General features: G+C 37.4%; 1 protein-coding gene across 2 annotated transcripts; it reads right to left on the minus strand.

Annotated features, from left to right (window-relative positions):
• Positions 1-2,093: 2,093 nt before the first annotated feature.
• On the minus strand, positions 2,094-18,418 carry LOC126974884 (luciferin sulfotransferase-like). Of its 2 annotated transcripts, XM_050822586.1 has the most exons (8): positions 18,276-18,418; positions 17,406-17,543; positions 16,218-16,317; positions 15,344-15,536; positions 13,918-14,044; positions 4,794-4,888; positions 4,154-4,334; positions 2,094-2,876 (listed from the first exon to the last, which is right to left on the minus strand). In XM_050822586.1, exons 1-8 carry the CDS (start codon positions 18,361-18,363, stop codon positions 2,761-2,763), a joined length of 1,038 nt encoding a protein of 345 aa, XP_050678543.1. In that variant the 5' UTR covers positions 18,364-18,418; the 3' UTR covers positions 2,094-2,760. The 2 variants fall into 2 exon arrangements, with proteins under 2 accessions (XP_050678543.1, XP_050678544.1); XM_050822587.1 differs by lacking the exon at positions 16,218-16,317.
• Positions 18,419-19,553: the final 1,135 nt, after the last annotated feature.

Consider the following 19,553-nt stretch of genomic DNA (forward strand, 5'->3'; position numbering starts at 1 on the left):
ACTTTATGTTTATCTTATATTACTAGAAACTACTGCGAAGTAAAATAGAACATAAAATGTAGTCTTCAAATAACATTAACATGATCATTAGAGAACATACCAAATATTATTAGGCATTTCAAGCCTATATTTTGTTTAGTTAAAATTTTTAGTAGAGCTTAAATGTTTCATCGATATCCGATCGATCGGTAGTTTTATCGTAAATTAAAGGTACCTAAACATCCAAAATATATTCTTACAAACTTATAGATGTCATCCGTATTGTTGTTTCGAGTTCCGCTTTGTCACTGACTAGTAAGTAGGCCATTAGGTTAAGATGCCACTTTCATCAAATACCTACTTTATATTGGCGCTGGCTGACAAACTCAAACAAATGCCAACGTTATAAATATATAAAAGTGTATATCTACTATAGTACCATTAGGTATCTTTTTTTATCTTCTTTTTCTTTTCTTATGAGGAGTACAATGCGCGTACGGTACCTGATTTTAAGTAATCATTAAAATAGTAACGTGTGGCGAAACTCTCTAAGAAAAATGCGATTCGCTCGATTGTATGAAACGTGCAGTCATTGATAGATTGCCAGATGGCGGCTATAATCTTGGAAAAAACGGAGATAGCCGAAATCCAATACGTTTTAAGCAAATGTACGCTTTCAAACTTAGCCGGATAATACTTCGTCACCAAGCGGAAGCAGAAGTAACAGACATTTTATAAAATTTGAAAAACTTATTTGGGTATAGTTTTAAAATTGAATTTTTATGAAACGGCCCCTTTTATACTATTTCTGAAAGAATAGGATGAATTCGTTTTTTGTATCTCAAGTACGAAATAATACACCGCAATCTCTGTACTTCCATTGCGTGTACATCATTATGTTTGTGAGATATCTGCCAAAAGACATTTTGCGCGCAATGCAGACTTTTCGATAGCACAAAAAGTGCGACGTCTGTGATAGGCCTTAGTATTTTAAATAATAAACTACTAGCTAACGCACACATTGACAAAACAAAATTAGTCACACATTATCAGACTGTCAGCTCTACATGCTTACTATATTCTAACCCCCTTATTAATAATAGTCTGCTAACTTAAAGCATTGCTAATTCACACTCTGTCTTCTTCGATTGACCTAAGTCAGATTGAGAAAAAACACTCCTTAGAGGCTGTTTTAAGTTAGTGGACCATTATGAATAAGGGGGTAAGTCTATAGTCTGTGTTGTAAGTATATGTCGCAAGTATATTGTCAAAGCTGTGATATTACAATTTCACTAGTGATATTATAATGTAACGGTAGATTGTCAATCGACTTCTTTTCTTACAATTTAACGGCCTGGTTTTAGTGACATTGTAATGTCACGGGTACCCTATAGTGGTATATTTAAAATACAAATTCTTATTCAAAATAGGATGTGACATCACTTATTGAAGGTCATAAACTGGGTGGTAGTTCTCAATTCATTCCAAAGAGAATGCCTCAGAACTGAGAAGAATGGGCGCAACAAACTCAGGGGGGCCTTTTTTTTTTAGCAAAAATTACGTTTACAAGGTAACATAAAATAAATTAAACTTATTATTAAATAATATATATAAAATAAATAATAAATAATACAGGCTATTAAATAATAAGTTTAATTGTACAATGTTACTTTGTAAATGTTACTTTAATTGTAAAACATATTTTTGATGAAAAAAAAAGAGCCCGCTGAGTTTGTTGCGCCCATTCTTCTCAGACCTGAGGCATTCATTTTGGAATGGGTGGTATTTTTTTGATTTTCAATAAGTGATGTCAAATCCTATTTTGAATAAAAATATTTGAATTTGAATTTATGTTCTTTCGTCTCAACATATAAGTATAGTTTTCTCAATTTTATAATTTGAGTATTATTTTGACGGCTTTCTTCGAGATAAATCGAAAATGCTGTACCTACTGGTCAAACACATGCTAGCAGTGCGCGGCTGGCAAAAGTTGTATACAAATTCATATCTGTCGTGCTTTTGCGGTCCAATAAATTACATACTACACTCAATATGAGTCTGTCATGTAGTTTAAAATGGGATGATCTTTTATAGTGTACAATAAAACAAAAAGATAATTTTTAATTATTTATTTAGAAAATTTTAGTAAATTTTTTTACAAGTAGATAGTTTATTTACTAAGTCGTCAGAATATTTTACATAATAACTCCTACAGCTCTCAGTGTAAATCATGAGAAGTTTTATTACATCTGAATACACATATTAAATTTGAAAACAAAATTTATGAACGACGAGGTACTCGAACCCGCGACCTCTCGCGTTCCATTCGAGCACTCTTAACACTGAGCCAACCGTTCGTGTGACGTATTGTTGATAAATTTTGAATGTCTTTTTCAACTCCCAGATTGTGACTTCATCTACAGGATCCATTTTACAAGTGATAACCTGCTCAAGCCTAATATTTGCATATTAGGAAAATTGACTTAAGATGTCGCTCTTTAAAATCTAAACAATGAAGCCACAAATGAGAGTTAAACAAGACATACAAGATTTATTAACGATACGTCACTCAAACAGTTGGCTCAGTGGTAAGAGCGCTCGCACCGAACGTGAGAGGTCGCGGGTTGGAGTCCCGCATCGTTCACAAATTTTGTTTTCAAATTAAATTTGTGTAATTAATCCCAGAAGTGAGCGTTATCACTTTAAAAGAAAATAACAAATTATTTACATCTGAATTCTAAATTCCGCTTACGTTTCTAAATAGGATAATATTACGTATCTTCAACTTTCCATGTTTGGAAAGCGCAGGTCCGTGTTTTGTAGATTTTCACTGATCCAACGATCCGCTTCTAAAGTCATTTCAGGATCAAAGTGGTCTCGCCAAGACCCGGACTTGCCTGGAGAAAATGAAAAAAGTAAAATATTCAATGTTTGATCGAAAAGGTATACTTATGTCAGGTTGGTTATTATGTTATGCCCTGGTTTTTTAAATAATTGATAAACCATAAAATAAACATATTGTCGTTTTTGGTATTACGAATGATGCATAGATTTTTTGTAAAGTTTTTTTGCCCAGTTGTTTTTGATGTACAATAAACATGACTCATATTAATAATAAATAAAAAAGGATAAAAATTCACACTTAAAAAGTGTCTGAAGCAAAACTCTGCCTACGCACCTGTTAGTCAGAGTTTTTACCACGCTTTGAATAAAACGCCATGCAATGATTTCAGATTCAGAGTAAAACTGTACAAATAACAGCATATCCAACTTAAATGGTTAAAGTGTCGTATTTCAGGCAGTGCCCTTTTAAATTAATAAAATTATTTAATTAAATTGGCGTTTTTAATCATTTCGCTAAATAATTATATTTCAATTGCTAAAAAAAATACATCATCATTTTTGACCATATTTTTGCACGAATTTTTAACATGCGATTGTGAGTGTAGTTTTTTAATGTTTATAGTACGTCAGTGAGTTTTGTTCATATATCTAAATTTATTATAGGTAGAGGGAAACCGCCAAATGTCAGTCATGTTAAAATTTTTGCAACATTGAATTTTATGTAGTTTTGATATGCTTGGGCTTAAGCGAACTCATTTTCATATCCAACTGTCATTATAATGCAAGTTTTTTCGACAGCCCGATCTAATTCGCATATAATTATTGTAATCAAATAATCAAAACGACAATTAACATTATTATAATATGTAACAAATATACGATATATTCGAAGATTGAAATAGTTGTGGAAATTGAATTGCGCTTAGAACAATAATTTATACAATTACAACCATTACAACAATAAAATTTTAGCTATAATGACAGACACTCGTAGGACATATATACACTACGGTTTTTGGAGTCATGTAAATATTTATTATTAAGAATAACTTAGGTATAAGTTATATTTGACAGGATTTAACCCAAAACAATAATGATTATAGGGCATTGGACTTGTTTGAATTTACATAATATACCTACCCTAGTAGAAATCCTAAAAGTCTGTCCTAGAAAATTAACATGCTAATCTTACACTAACAAATATCAATATGTATTTTAATAAATACTAATAGTTTAAAAAATAGTTTTCTTCATAATATTATCAGTGTTGCAGTAGCTTATATATTATACATAATATTATGTATTATAAAAGTATAAAAACCAGTTTTACCTTGTCTTATGAAAGCGCCATCTTTCGAAAATACACCGGTTTTAATCATATCTTCGAGGTTGACTGCCTTGTTCTTCTTGAAATTGTCAAACGTCAGATGTTCACACAATTCATCTAACTGTTCGTTTGTCAGTGATTTACCGAAGAATTCTGCAACACGCTGCACATTGCCTCGAAGGTCCTGTATGAAGGATAATAATTTGTAAAACATTTCTAGTCAATATGGAATGTGAAGTGCTAGAGAATTTGGTTGGCGGTAATCACATAGCAATGGCTGGATCATACTCGTGACCGGTACCGGTTTTTCGGGTTTTTTTATTTTTATATTGTTAATATACCATTTAACGTTATTAGTTAATATATATAATAGCTCGTATACTTGTTTACTGTGTAAGTATGCGGTTTGATACATTTAATAGCACTCGTCACTATTTTGAGTTTTTTTTTATGTTTTGACTAATTTATGGTCTCTTATAATAGCTTAATATTGTTTTTATACTTGTAAAACATTTTTCAGTTATCAATGAGAATATTTTTGGTTGGTTTTGGTTTTTAGAATGTAGTCAAATAACGATAGTATTGTTAAGAGTCAAATTTAAAGAAGTAATGTTCGAGTTATTTTCAGTTACGTTATACTTACGTTTAGAAGATCTTCGTAGAATAAAAACAACAGATTGGGATGATTACGCTGCACCCATGCCTCTTGAACGTGTTGGAAAAATGGTGCCCAGATCACTGCAACATCAAAATAAATAATTTAACCAAAATTACTTGAATCAAAACAAAATAATAAACTCATTTGCAAAAAAACGGCCACTTTAATTTCGTCCGTTGCCTTAAAAAATACAATACCAAAAGAGGTTTTACGCATTTGAGAATATTACTGGCACAGTTATAGAAGTGTTGTGGAGCTTAAAAAAGTTTATTGCAAATTCAGATTTAAGACAGTCGAACTTTAAGAAAATATGCAGTTAAGGCTAGGCTCAAATTCTCTAGATTTTACAACTAAATGAAATATCTTATCAAAGACAAATTTAAATATATACATTTTCAAACCCTTTTCTTTCCTTTGCCTTCCGTTCAACGATTGGAAGATATTTGTTCGATACTTTTTTTTATACGAAAACGATGTCTACTTGTAGCGATTTGGTAATTTGCTTGAGAACTACATCTTCCATAAAAGCGATAAAAATATATAGAAATTATGCTTAGTGATCCGTTACCAAAGGCAAATATTACGTTGGTTCTTTAATTTTCATCTTAATTAATTGAATAAGTATTGGGACTTACGCTGTTTAGTTCTGATCAAAAATATTGAAAGACTATTATTCGATGCCACGCGCGGGCAATCACACCCACCCCGTGGAGACTCTAACTTTACAGCTACTGTTGTTCCTAGTTCGAGAACATTCTACTATCTGGATGATCAATTCGTTTATCATTGTGCCCATACATTATTTATAAGATATGATTCCGCATTTTAATACTTTTTATATGGAAGAGGAGGACAAACGAGCGAACGTATCACCTGTTAAGTTATCACCACCCCCACATTCTCTTGCAACAATTGAGGAATCATAGAAGTGTTGCCGGCCTTCAAGGAAGGTGTATGCGCTTTTTTTAAGGTACCATATCGTATCGTCTCGGAAACACCGCACAAGGAAGCTCATTCCATAGCTTTGCTCTACGTGGAAGAAAGTTCCTTGAAAACTGCATTGTGGAGGAACATCAAACATCCAGATGGTGATATCATAATTTGTGGAATGTCGTTCGAAGGTGGAATTGGGTGGCAGAAATCAAGTGAAACAGCTCTTCGAGGACTCACAATCTAGCGACGTCACTACGCAACGCCAAGTAACCTTGCCGTTCACCGACAATTCGTGCAGCTCTCCGATGCATGTGGTAAAATGGTTCAAGCTGATACTGATGTGTGCCTGACCAGAGATGACAGCAGTACTTTATACGTAGCAATAAGGAAATTATAACCTAAAATTATATATATAATAAATAATTACGTATCCTACTGATTGCCAACCTATATCTTATAATAAGTATTTGATGTGAGTGTACTATGTAAAACACTCATATAGAGTATGCTTAAATACTTAGGTATTGTTGCGTAGCAACCCTTCGAAGTATATGACGAGAGTTGTCAAACTTCAAGACATTGTTAATTTCAACAGCTCCGTCAGCATTACTCGTAGCTCAGCGGAAAAGTGTTTACTTTAGACGCTGTAGACCCGGGTTCGATACACCTACCAGTGTATGGATTTTTTTGGGTTTTGTGAAGTTAAAGGAAATTTATAGTAAGTTCAGGATCAAATCGAACAGAAAAAAAGGGATGGAAAATGTGTAAGCAGGATAAAAATAGTTAAAAGAATTTTCTAGTACAATTTAAATTTAAAGATGGAATGGGAGAATCATTTTGAAAATAGAACGGATCCGGGGGTATATAAGCCGAACTAAGCGTGGCCTACGGCAGTTCTAGTTCTGACTCGAAAGTGTAAAGAAGAAGAAGAAGAAAAGAAGAAGTAGTGAAAAGTGGAAGTGTTCCAAGAGGAAGAAGATAGAAGAGACTTAGTGTTCGGTGCGGTGTGACGCGTTGAAGGTACCGCCGCCCACAAGAGGAACAGCGGCAGACCGGCGAAGTGCAAGTTCAGAAAAAGTGAACGCAAATAAAGACTCGTTCCTATAAGCGGAGTATTATTTCCAATCCCTGACCCACTCCCGTGTCAATTGGTGTCAGAAGTGGGATTCAAACCCACGCCCACAAAAGTGGACTGCGAGCGGGAGCAGCTGCAGCGGCAGAGGATGAGTCACAACAAGCATCCGGCTCTGGACTCAGTGCGACCGTGTCAGCACCGCAGTCTCCTGCCGTAGACATCAGCGCGCTCATGCAGCAGATGGCCGCCATGATGCAAGAGCAAGCGCGCCGACAGGAGGAGCAGCTGCGGAGCTTGCAAGAGGAACAAGCGCGCCGACAGGAGGAGCAGCTGCGGGGCTTGCAAGAGGAACAAGCGCGCCGACAGGAGGAGCAAGCGCGCCGACAGAAGGAGCAGCTGCGGGGCTTGCAAGAGGAACAAGCGCTCCGACAGGAGGAGCAAGTGCGTCGACAGGAGTAGCAGCTGCGAGCCTTGCAGGAAGAGCAAGCACGTCGACAGGAGGAGCAGCTGCGAGGTCTGCATGAAGGCCTCTCCAAGAAAATTTTATCAGTGGTGCAGAAAAACTCCGTCCGGATTGACGCTGTAGAAAAGGAGATCGCCAGGATTGATACTGTAGAAAAGGAGATCGCCCGGATTGACACTGTGGAAAGGAAGATGGGGGAGATGGAAGCAACTATTCATCAGCTCAATAGGAAGGTCGTGTGTGGGGGTCCTTCAGCCAACCCAGGAGTCACCTGCGGAATCACATCGACCAGAAGTTTGAAAGTACCCCCCTATGACGGCAAGTCCTCCTGGGCCGCCTTCAAGCTACAATTAGAGACGGTCAGAAGAGCAAGTGGTTGGAGTGACCTAGAAGCACACTCTGCCCTCACACTAGCGCTCCGTGATGAAGCACTCTCCGTATTGGAAGCACTCGGCGCTGGGAAGGAGGAAGTGACCTACACAGACCTTATTGACGCGTTGGAGGCACGCTATGGTGATAAACACCTCGAACATGTGTACCGGGCGCAACTTAAGGACCGCAGTCAAAGGGCCAGCGAAACTCTACAGCAGTGGTCCGTGGAAGCCGAGAAACTAGTGCGTAAAGCATATCAGTCGTCGCCAGCTGCAATAGAAGAAATGTTGCTCCAAGTTTTCATCGATGGAATACGGGACACCGAAGTTAGAGCAGCCGTACGATTGAGTCATCATACCAGCTTGAAGAAAGCGGTGGCGCATGCGTTGGAAGTGGAAGCGGTTCGCCACGATTCTCGGGCGTTGAGACTCCGCAGTATTGTACCAGCAGATTCCAGCTGAAGGCAAGCATATAACCCAGTATGCTATGGTTGTGGGGAGCGAGGACACATTAGGAGCACTTGCCCCAGGCGTGAGAGCATAACGCAAAGTAGGAAGGATTCGGCGGTCTCAACATCACCGCTGGAGCAGCAGGAAAACTAGAAAAGGCCAGGGCAGTGGGGTGGGCGCTGGCCAGTAATAGCAAAGCCCCAAGGATCTTCGCTAAGCAGACGTGTGACGGAAACACTTTAGTTATAGAAGGAATGATAAATGGAAAATCTTGCCGTTTCACTTTGGATACGGGAGCCTCACGTACAGTCGTTAGCCAAAGAAGACTAGAGAGCATCGGAAGACGACATATGCGAGAAAATGTAAACTTAACACTCACAACAGCTACCGGCCAGCGCATACCAGTCCAGGGAGAGAAGATCGTGGCCAAGAAAATCGGGGATACGTTGTACTGGCAAAAAGTGGTAATCGCGGATATCACAGATGACTGCATCATTGGGTTGGATTTTCTTCGAAATCATCAGTGTACCATTGACATGAAACATTGTGTATTGAAGCATGGAAGTGAAGAAATTCCAATAAAAGGCGGAAAGTGTTGTGCTTAAGAGACACTACTTTAAATCCGAGATCGCAGACCCTAGTCCCGGTAGTCCTGCCAAGGGATGACAGAGGGAGACCTTGTAAATGCGCTATAATAGAAAGGGAGACATCGGACACGACATGGATCCCAGCCAGGACTGTTGTGGGAAACTCCCAGATTGCGATGGTTCCCGTGTTTAATCCTCATGAGGATAGCTGTAAGGACAATCTTACCAAGCTACACTTAATAAAATCGAGAATTTTCCTGCTACGCTACTCTGGGATTTTCTCAAAGAACGACGGGGACATGGGAAGAACTGGTTTGGTGAAACACAAGATCGACACAGGAGACACTGTTCCGATACGGCAAAGACCAAGACGTATTCCGTTTGCACGCGAACAAGAAGTGGAAGACATGATTCGGGATATGAAAGAAAATGGTGTGATAGAACTGTCATCGAGTCCATGGTGTTCTCCAGTGGTTCTGGTGAAGAAGAAGGATGGATCAACTAGATTTTGTGTGGACTATCGGCGTTTGAACGATGTAACTAAGAAAGACAGTTATCCATTGCCAAGAATCGATGACACATTAGATTCACTTTGTGGCATGACGTGGTTCTCTACTCTTGATTTGAAAAGTGGCTACTGGCAAGTCGATCTGGACCCTAAAGACAAGGAGAAGACGGCTTCTTCAACCGGAAAAGGGTTATGGCAGTTCAAAACAATGCCCTTCGGATTATGCAACGCCCCAGCTACTTTCGAAAGGTTGATGGAGCATGTGCTGGCAGGTATGTTGGGAGAAACCTGCCTTGTCTACTTGGATGACATAATCATTATGGGACGAAGTTTTGAAGATCATCTTAAGAAGCTCGAAAAAGTCTTCACAAAACTGCAGGGTGCCAATTTGAAGTTGAGTCCAAAGAAATGTTGGGTCGCAAATTCCTCCTAAGGACTGATCATGCCGCCTTGAAGTGGTTACTAGAATTCAAGAATCCGGAAGGACAAGTGGCCAGATGGATTGAGCAACTTCAAGAGTATGACTTTGAAATCGAGCATCGAGGAGGAAAAAGTCATGGAAATGCAGATGCGTTATCTAGAAGACCTTGTCCGATGGAATGCAAACATTGCATTCGTCAGGAGGAGAAAGAGAATTTTATGATCCGGCTGATCAGAACAGATTCGATCGACGAGAACTGGAGCAACGATGCAATGAGGAGAGCTCAGGAAAATGATAAGGATCTTCAACCACTTTAACATTGGCTAGCAAGTGAATCACTTAAACCAAAATGGTCTGAAGTGGCTAGACACAGTACGGCTACCAAGAGTCTCTGGGCACAATGGAACAGTTTGGTGATGCATGACGGGTTGCTCTGCTGTAAATGGGAAACCCCGCAAGGAAAGGATTGCCATCTGCAACTGGTCATTCCCAGGGAGAAGGTGAACGAGATCCTGAGAGCTTATCACGATGGTTCTTCAGGTGGACATTTGGGAATAAGAAGAACTCTCACAAAAATTAAAGAACGATTTTACTGGTTGCATTGCCGTGATGATGTGGAAGACTGGTGCCGAAAATGCAAGAGTTGTGCTGCTGTCAAAGGACCTCAGACCAGAAGCAGAGGAGCTATGAAGTTGTACAATGTTGGGGCTCCGTGGGAAAGAGTAGCTCTGGATATGGCCAGACCGATCCCAGTCACCAAATCTGGAAACCGTTACATAATGGTGGTGATGGATTATTTCACGAAGTGGCCGGAAGCATTTGCTCTACCGAATCAAGAAGCAATTACCGTTGCGACGAAGCTGGTGAATGAAGTTTTCTGCAGATTCGGTGTGCCTTTGGAGTTGCACAGTGACCAAGGGCGGAACTTCGAATCACAAGTATTTCAAGAAGTTTGCAAGATCTTGGGAATCCATAAGACCAGAACTACGCCATATCATCCACAGTCGGACGGTATGGTGGAGAGGTTTAACCAAACATTGGAGCAACATCTGGCAAAAGTAGTGGACAGTCATCAGGATAACTGGGATGAGTACATTCCACTGTTTCTTATGTCGTATAGAAGCGCAATACACGAGACGACAACGGTGACTCCTGCGTACGCCAATTTTGGAAGGGAATTGAAATTGCCAGCTGATTTACTCTCAGGCTGTCCACCGGATACTCCGAAAAGTATAACAGAATATGTGGATGAGTTACGGAAAAAGATGGTTGACATCTACGAGGAAATTAGAACAACTGGGCTTAAGGCAAGTGAACGGATGAAGACCCGCTACGATCGAAGAGCTATTATTCCTAGTTTTGAAGAGGGAACCCTGATTTGGTTACACAATCCTGTAAGGCGAAAGGGGAAGTCTCCGAAGCTCCAACCAAGTTGGGAGGGACCATACAAAGTAATCACAAGGATAAATGATGTGACTCTCAGGATCCAGCGTACCCCTCGAAGTCCCCCGAAAATCGTACATGTCGATCGGGTGGCTAAGTACTACGGAAGCAACGATGATCGGGACGATCATGTCTTGGGAGGGGGCAGTATTGCGTAGCAACCCTTCGAAGTATATGACGAGAATTGTCAAACTTCAAGACATTGTTAATTTCAACAGCTCCGTCAGCATTACTCGTAGCTCAGCGGAAAAGTGTTTACTTTAGACGCTGTAGACCCGGGTTCGATACACCTACCAGTGTATGGATTTTTTTGGGTTTTGTGAAGTTAAAGGAAATTTCTAGTAAGTTCAGGATCAAATCGAACAGAAAAAAAGGGATGGAAAATGTGTAAGCAGGATAAAAATAGTTAAAAGAATTTTCTAGTACAATTTAAATTTAAAGATGGCATGGGAGAATCATTTTGAAAATAGAACGGATCCGGGGGTATATAAGCCGTACTAAGCGTGGCCTACGGCAGCTCTAGTTCTGACTCGAAAGTGTAAAGAAGAAGAAGAAGAAAAGAAGAAGTAGTGAAAAGTGGAAGTGTTCCAAGAGGAAGAAGATAGAAGAGACTTAGTGTTCGGTGCGGTGTGACGCGTTGAAGGTACCGCCGCCCACAAGAGGAACAGCGGCAGACCGGCGAAGTGCAAGTTCAGAAAAAGTGAACGCAAATAAAGACTCGTTCCTATAAGCGGAGTATTATTTCCAATCCCTGACCCACTCCCGTGTCAGTATTTATACTTTAACAAAATATGTGTGTATGTGCAAGTCACACACGGTAGAAGTGAAACTTCTGAAAAGATCCCGATTAAAAATACTCATTTAAATTTATTGAAAAAATAACCAGTCGCTTCATATAAACTGTATATTTATGAAGACATAAAAAAAGAATTGGGATTATTGAAAACAGTTAAAATTTCATCATTTTCAATTTCAAATTTCAAAAAATTCAGGCTATGAGAGTTTGAGATGGATATAGAGTATCAGGAGCATCAGTGTGTAAGTAGAGTATAAGGTTTACTATTTTTCACCAAGCTTAACAATTACTAAATATTTTAATCTAACATCTTGACTGTTGCTTCTCAATATAATCTTGATAATGTAATGTATGTTCATAGGCACATAAGTGAATTTGCCAGAAACTGTCATAACCATAATGTTAATACCAGGAACAGACATAAACTGGTGATGCCTACTACTTGGCTAATTCGAGTAAGTAAGTCTTTTGTGGGGCGATGTATATTCTTTTACAACAAGATCCCAGAAAAAGTTCAAAACAAAAGTATTACGTTATTCAAAAGAATTGTTAAAAAACGTTTGTGTGGTAAAGGTTACTATAACATAAATGACTTTCTTAATGATACCACAGAATGGGACTGGAGGGACCGCCCTCAGGCTATTAAATAATAAGTTTAATTGTACAATGTTACTTTGTAAATGTTACTTTATTTGTAAAACATATTTTTGATGGAAAAAAAAGCCCGCTGAGTTTGTTGCGCCCATTCTTCTCAGGCCTGAGGCATTCATTTTGGAATGGGTGGTAGATTTTTTGACTTTCAATAAGTGATTTCACATCCTATTTTGAATAGAAATATTTGAATTTGAATTTGAATGTATTCAATTATATTACATAAATTACAAACTCTGCAGCTTTACGTGGGTAATACTAAAAATGTTTAGAACTGGTTAGTTAGAAACCTAAAGTAGTATATTGCATTCATTTGTCATTTGTTTTTGTGAATTTGAATTTGTTCTTGTTACACGTGAAAATGAACCTAACGCGAGAAAATTTTTGAGAGACTTTCGTTGTGGGCTTACTCAACAACAAAGTTATGATAGGCTGCGATTAGCATTTCTTAATGAAGCCCCATCTCGTGCCACTATTTACAATTGGTTTAACGAGTTTAAGCGTGGACTTAGCAATCTCAATCATGATCCGCGTGAGGGACGTCCTTTAACAGCGATTCTGAATATAACATCAGTGCTGTGCGACTCATGATAGAGGAGAGAGACCTATCAGCAGATACGGGCAAGCCTAGGCATTGGTATGAGTCAAGTTCAAAAAATATTACACGAACATGTAGGCGTCAGGAGTGTTTAAAAGCTGCTCAAGATACAATTAAAAAGAATGGTAAATACCTACGCTTTGTGTATGTTTAATTCCTTAAGTCCGTAGGTAGGTTATCATAATTTGTTTACAAGGAACGGCTCCGCCTAAAAATGGCGGTCTCTTAAAAAGTTAGGGTTGTCTAAGAAAAGAAATTGATAAATAATATTTTTATTTCGTAAGGGAGTTTTTTTATTATTTTTTATTTACTTATTAAATTCAAACATCACCATACTATGCCATGTGACCCAAATAACGTACCATTGAAGGGATGTTATTATACCCTTTCTGATTCACGCAGTATAAGAAATCAAGATTTCGTTCTCGACTCCTCCTTCAAAGGAAAACCAATAATTGTAACAACAATTTAAGAACTGAATACGACGGATGTAGATATGTCTCGGAATGTTTTATAATTCCGGTTATTGTTGCTGGATTTATGACTATGTATATTTTATTGATTTCTAAGCCAATTCTGTATGCAGCTTTCATTACGCCGTTATAAGCACGCCTTGAAAAGTTTTGTACTACATGTATATAAAAGATACAGACACATAAAATGATATAAACTTACTAGAAAAAAATCTTGATGGGGAAATCAAGGAGAAAACATTCATATGAGAATTACTGCTAAAGTTTCCTCTTAACATACCTAATTTTGATGGATTTAAAAAGAAAAAACGACCCGAGAAATTTATTTGTCGAGCCTTACCTTCAGAATTTTTGAAAAATTTCCAAAATGTTTTAAAGTCGGGTTCATCGTTCATAATCCTCATCAGCTTAGTATGGTAGTAGAATGAGACTACCACGTCTCTCGGCTCACGAGTTATATACACCATCTAATTAAAAAATATGTAAAATAGTTAGAAATACAATGTTAACTTTTCATAATCGTGAAAAATATCCGACAATACCAGACTTCTTTCCACAGGATGTGGGCTAGGATTTGCAGTGACTTTTGTAGCTAGTGAAACTGGGGTAGTGAGATCCCTTCCCGGTCCTGTCTATCGTCAACATGAACTTAGTCGAAAAACATTTTCTTTAATCTAAAGCTTATCGCCTGTTGACGGCAAGCAAAAGAAAGCGATAACATTGAACGAAAAATAGTGTGCGGAAATTACATAAAACTTCTTCCAGGAAATATTTATTTTTGAGTAATCCTTACAAATTTCTAAATATATAATATTTATCATATATAATCTCCATTACATACGCGAGCTTTTGTTTATGAAAATAAGGGACGAGACGAGCAGGACGTTCAGCTAATGGTAATTGATACGCCCTACCCATAACAATTCAGTGCCGCTCAGGATTCTTGAAAAACCCAAAAATTCTAAGCGGCACTACAATTGCGCTCGTCACCTTGAGACATAATCATTTGCCTAGTAATTTCACTTGCTACGGCGCACTTCAGACCGAAACACAGTAATGCTTACACATTACTGCTTCACGGCAGAAATGGGCGCTGTTGAGGTACCCATAATCTAGCAGGCTTCCTGTGCAAAGTAGCCTCCCACTGGTTTGCCCGTTACATGCAGTCTGTTATGCCGATTGAGATAAGGTGCTAAATAAAATGTAACCAAAACACAGACATTATGACCGTCCAAAATTTCAGGTAAAATTTGTGCAAATAAGCAGATATTTTGAGGGCTATACTGAATTTGCAATTTGTATTTTATGCTTTCATAGAAACCTAGATACAATGCTTATGATACCTTTGTCAGTTTTTAATTTATACTATTAGTTAATTTTTTTAGGAACAATGCGTTAAAAGGCCATAATTAGGTACGTACGAGCGTTTGTACGAAAAATATGACGGGTTGGTCACTCTTCAACATCTTTGATATGTCTCAAAGTGACGAGCGCATTCACAGTACCGCTTAGATGTTGGGTTCTTCAAGAATCGTGAGCGGCACTCCATTGTTATGGACAGGGCGAAACCATTTAAAGAACAAAGCAACAAACCTGCCTAGCTCCACTGAAAATTGTTCAATGGTATATTTTACTTTAATAATACCTAAGTATATCAAGGGACAACAAATTTTTAGCAACACGTATTTTTCCACGACTATCACATTCTGTACCTTTTAATGCTAACCAGGGCTGGATCACCTCAAAAGGATAATACATTTACATACCTTATTGTTGTTGAGTAAAGTCGGAGGTAGTAGTGACAGAGGCAAATGAGTCTTGATAAAGCGGGGCGATGTAGTTGGCATCGTCAGAATATCATCAAATGTCATTGGTATAAGCGCCTTCTTAGCTCCCTCCATTTTATTTTTAATAATCTCATTTGACTCGGTGTTTATGGTTCCTACCACACCTTCAATTCTGTAGATATTATATCGACACATTATAAATCTATTGTACTTTATATTTATTATATTATACCTTATATTTCTTTTTTTTTTATTATAATATGCAACTTTTAATAGCATAAAATGTAAGGAATGGTAATCTTTTTCGCAAATTTCTCATGTAGGTCAAAAATAGGTGGCATGAAACTGTTTGCACGCTCATTTTCAAAAATGCCTAGGTATCAAGTAGAGGTTTTATTATTATGTTATTGCAGCTGCAAATCACAATTAACAATGTTACAGGATGAATCTATCTGGTTTGTATTTTTATTATGACCAATTGATTAAAAAAATATAATATAAAAACCCAGTTTATGGCAAGTTGAGGTAAGAAAAAGTTGCGGTTTCCACATTTGGCCAACGAGCTAATCCAGCATGTTGTGGCGAACAGTGATCAGAGATCAGTAATCATATTCTGCATTCTTCAAGACATCAATTTATGCAACTTCTCGTAATAACAAAGTAGAACAAGATATTAACAAGAGATCATACTTTTGAAGAAATTAATGAATGAACATGAGGAAATTTTGATCACACCCGAAAGAAGAAAGGTGTAATTGGAGTATTGGATGAAATATGTTTTATTTTCGAGTGACAGTACTCATAAATGACTGACTAAAAACTAAAAAAAGATGATCTGAAATTTTACACTTACTCAAGAAATGGAAACCTTTTATTGAGAATGACGGTTTTAGCTCTATCGTAATCTAAGTTATTATTGATGAGCCAGACCAACTCTTGAAGCCATGTTGTACCTAAACAAAAAATAATTCAAGTTGGATTGAAGTCATTGTTAGTTAAAAGTTATTTTACTTGTTAAATTTAAGTAAAATTTATTTTAAGCAATTGATAGCTAATATTAATAAATTAATATCCATTTCGAAGCAGTGATGGCAATTAACAGCAGAATAGCGAATGAAGCTCTATCACTAAACAGGGAAAACCTGTGGGTATTTATCAGAATGCTGAATAGGCACGGTCGCATAAAAAATGGTCGGAATAAAAAACCCTGCTTTGAAATGGTTTATTTGCGATGATATAGTTGTCGCAGCTGGGAAGCTGACAAATAAAATAATAGAAACAGTTATTGACGGTATTGAAAGTGCATATACATAATATAGAGGCAAGAATAACTTGAATAACTATAAAAACACTGTGGGGTCATTTATTAAACAGTTAAATAACATTGAAGATGATATCAAATTTAGTTTATCATGAAAAATAACCTTCATGCTTGAAACAAAATTCAATCATGATCAATAACTTTTTCTGTAAACTAAACTTTAAACAATGTGTTTTTTATTAATGTAAATTTTATCTTATATTATAATCCCTAATTATTTCTAGGCAATGCACTCAATTGTATCCTAAGCAAATATTATTAAATGTTTTTATCTTTTCACCAAAAATTTTAAGTCACAAATGTGTAAGATGCCAGTACAGTACGATGCAGTCGCACGTCGCTGATTTCGCATTTTTTTTCTGTTTTTACTTCGTTCCAGTAAAAAAAACAGTAGAGATAGATTGGTAGTTTGCTAGTAAAATACAGGGCTACTGAGACTAAACATATGTTTAAAGGGAAGGTTCTCTTCCTTTGTTTCATTGTTCTAATCGGTGCCGCTCAGAATATCAGCCTCGAAGGCTCCTGTCGGGCTTCTCCTTGGCTTCCTAGGCCCCCACCCGACTTCACTGTAAAAACCTTTAGGGCTATCAGCACACAGGAGGTTTTTAGTTGGTAGGGGATGCTTACACCCGAGCCCGACATTTGGACCCCGTTCGCGGTGTAAATACGTAAATGTAAATCCTGCTCTAAAAAAAAGGGTGCCGCACAGATAGTACTTACCACATTTAGGGAATGATGCAACGAAAATATCGTCCTTCCGCAGCTCTAAGTTGTAAATGCGCTCGGCAAAATTTTCATAAATGTTTGGGAAAAAGTATTTTTGTGGACCAATGCGAATAAACTTCCAAACAACGCCACCTTAAAATATGTATAATAAGTAATAACGAAGTACAGTAGGGCTGTAATTTATAATATTATATCTAAAGCTAACTATATTTACTCTCAAACTCAACTCAAATAAAACAGTCATGAAGTCTGTTTGTTATAAGATTGTATCAAAACACTAACAACTTAAAAATTATCAACTTTTATTGTAATTTTTATGAACTAATAACATTTTGTTGTAAAACAATATGGATTAGATGCTTTCAAGCATGCTATAATAATATACTCTGCCTGGTATTCTCTTCCTACGATGGGCTAAGGCCAATAATACGTCACTTCATCGCTATTGTCGTGTCGCTCACTTCTATAGCGCTGTTTCACTCGAAAATAGTTTGAGACAGCATCGCAACTGATGACGTAGTCTTAGGACAATATAGCATTGTTTCATGAAGGTAAATATTTTGCCATTGGTCAATTTACTCTAAAAATATTATTTTTAATATATCAATCTATTTATTGGTACAAAATTAACGGATGAAGAAGTGAAACATATGTTCGGCGCGCTCTTCATGAATCATCCACTGCAAGTTAAATATTGTATCCATTTCTCTGCGTGAGCATCTATAGCCTCACGACAGAACTATTTACCTGTGCTAATTTTCAAGCTTTTGAATTAGAAACGGTGTCTTTGAACTCATAAGTCAAATTATTTATTCTTATCAAAATTATCGATCAAATGTTGTAACTCAATAAAATCAGCCTCACCATTAAAGCACCTTGTTACTTCTTTATTTTCTTCATCACTTAGCCTCTCAATTTCATAGGGAAATTGTTCTTTTTTGTTCGCTGTCATTTTTTACTATTACTTATATAACATAAACAGCTTCACCCTCACGCGACAATTATCAACTGATTGAACTTTATAATATAACACTTCAAATCAAATAATCAAATATCAGATAATCCCTTTGTTTTGTAATAGTTTCTTGTTTTGAAACATTTATCGCTATTTTATTGACTCATTCACTTGATAGGAGGCCTATTATTACTCGTATATATTGTAGTGGAAATTTAATGAAATAAATCCAATACATCAGACACTGACGAGCCTCCTATAGCCTCAAAACCAGGATATTAGTATGATGAAAGATTTTTTTTTGGATTTAATTACAAATGCCCTATCAATTTTGATTCGTTCGTGGGATAAAAACGAAACACTCAATGTGGCGTAATAACTTAACGTTACTCGAGCACAACATTGTCGCAGTGACTGAAAGCTTCCTTGACTCATCGGTTACCGACGCGGAGCTCTAGAGCGGCGACTGGTGCTTTCTGCGCCGCGACAGACCCACGCCGTGTGGAGGAAGCCTACTAGGGGCGCGTGCGGCCGACTTTGCTCCGGCACTGCGCAGGGCGTAACTCAACTAAACCGCCAGTGGAGAAGTAGTCGTCGTGTATGTTAAGCCTAGCACAAGTGACGAAAACTATTTCACTTGGTTTTGCAAAACTGAAAGTTTTTTAAGTAGTTTTAAGGGTAATATAATCATTGTGGGTGACCTTAATTTAAATAGCGCCACAACCACAGTTAAACATTACTATAGTTATTTTCTATCTTTTTGCTAGACTGGGAACCGGTTTTACAATCTTATAATGTTAATGACGCAGTACCTACTCGTGGATGTGTTTTATGACATGATTTACAAAGTCTTTGATAACTGTATGCCTAGAAAATCTCACCCTAAATTTACTAGTAAACGATATCCTGTTTGGTTCACGGTTGATATTATAAAATACACTAATCTTAAACTTAAATAACATAGAAATTTGAGGAAAAACCAGCGGCCAGATGACTTGCGGGCCTTTTCGGATATGAGAAAGTCGTTAAAACGTCGAGTTGCTGAGGCTTACAAAGCATATCTAATACGAGTAGAAAATAATATTAATTCTAATCAGCTTGAATTCTTGAAGCACATAGCAAGTTTACGTTCCAAAGGAGGTTTTGAGCCAACGGGAAAGTTCCAGAGTGACAGTTTTACGGGAGCT

The sequence above is a fragment of the Leptidea sinapis genome, chromosome 34 (assembly GCF_905404315.1).
Source record: "Leptidea sinapis chromosome 34, ilLepSina1.1, whole genome shotgun sequence".
NCBI lineage: Eukaryota > Metazoa > Arthropoda > Insecta > Lepidoptera > Pieridae > Leptidea > Leptidea sinapis.

Coding starts and splice junctions, on each gene's coding strand:
- LOC126974884 (XM_050822586.1), bottom strand. CDS start 18,363: ATGACAGCGAACAAAAAAGAACAATTTCCCTATGAAATTGAGAGGCTA. Junction 17,544..18,275: donor AGTAACAAGGTGCTTTAATG/GTGAGGCTGATT, acceptor ACATATTTTAAG/GTGGCGTTGTTTGGAAGTTT. Junction 14,045..15,343: donor CTTTACTCAACAACAATAAG/GTATGTAAATGT, acceptor TTTTTTAATTAG/ATGGTGTATATAACTCGTGA.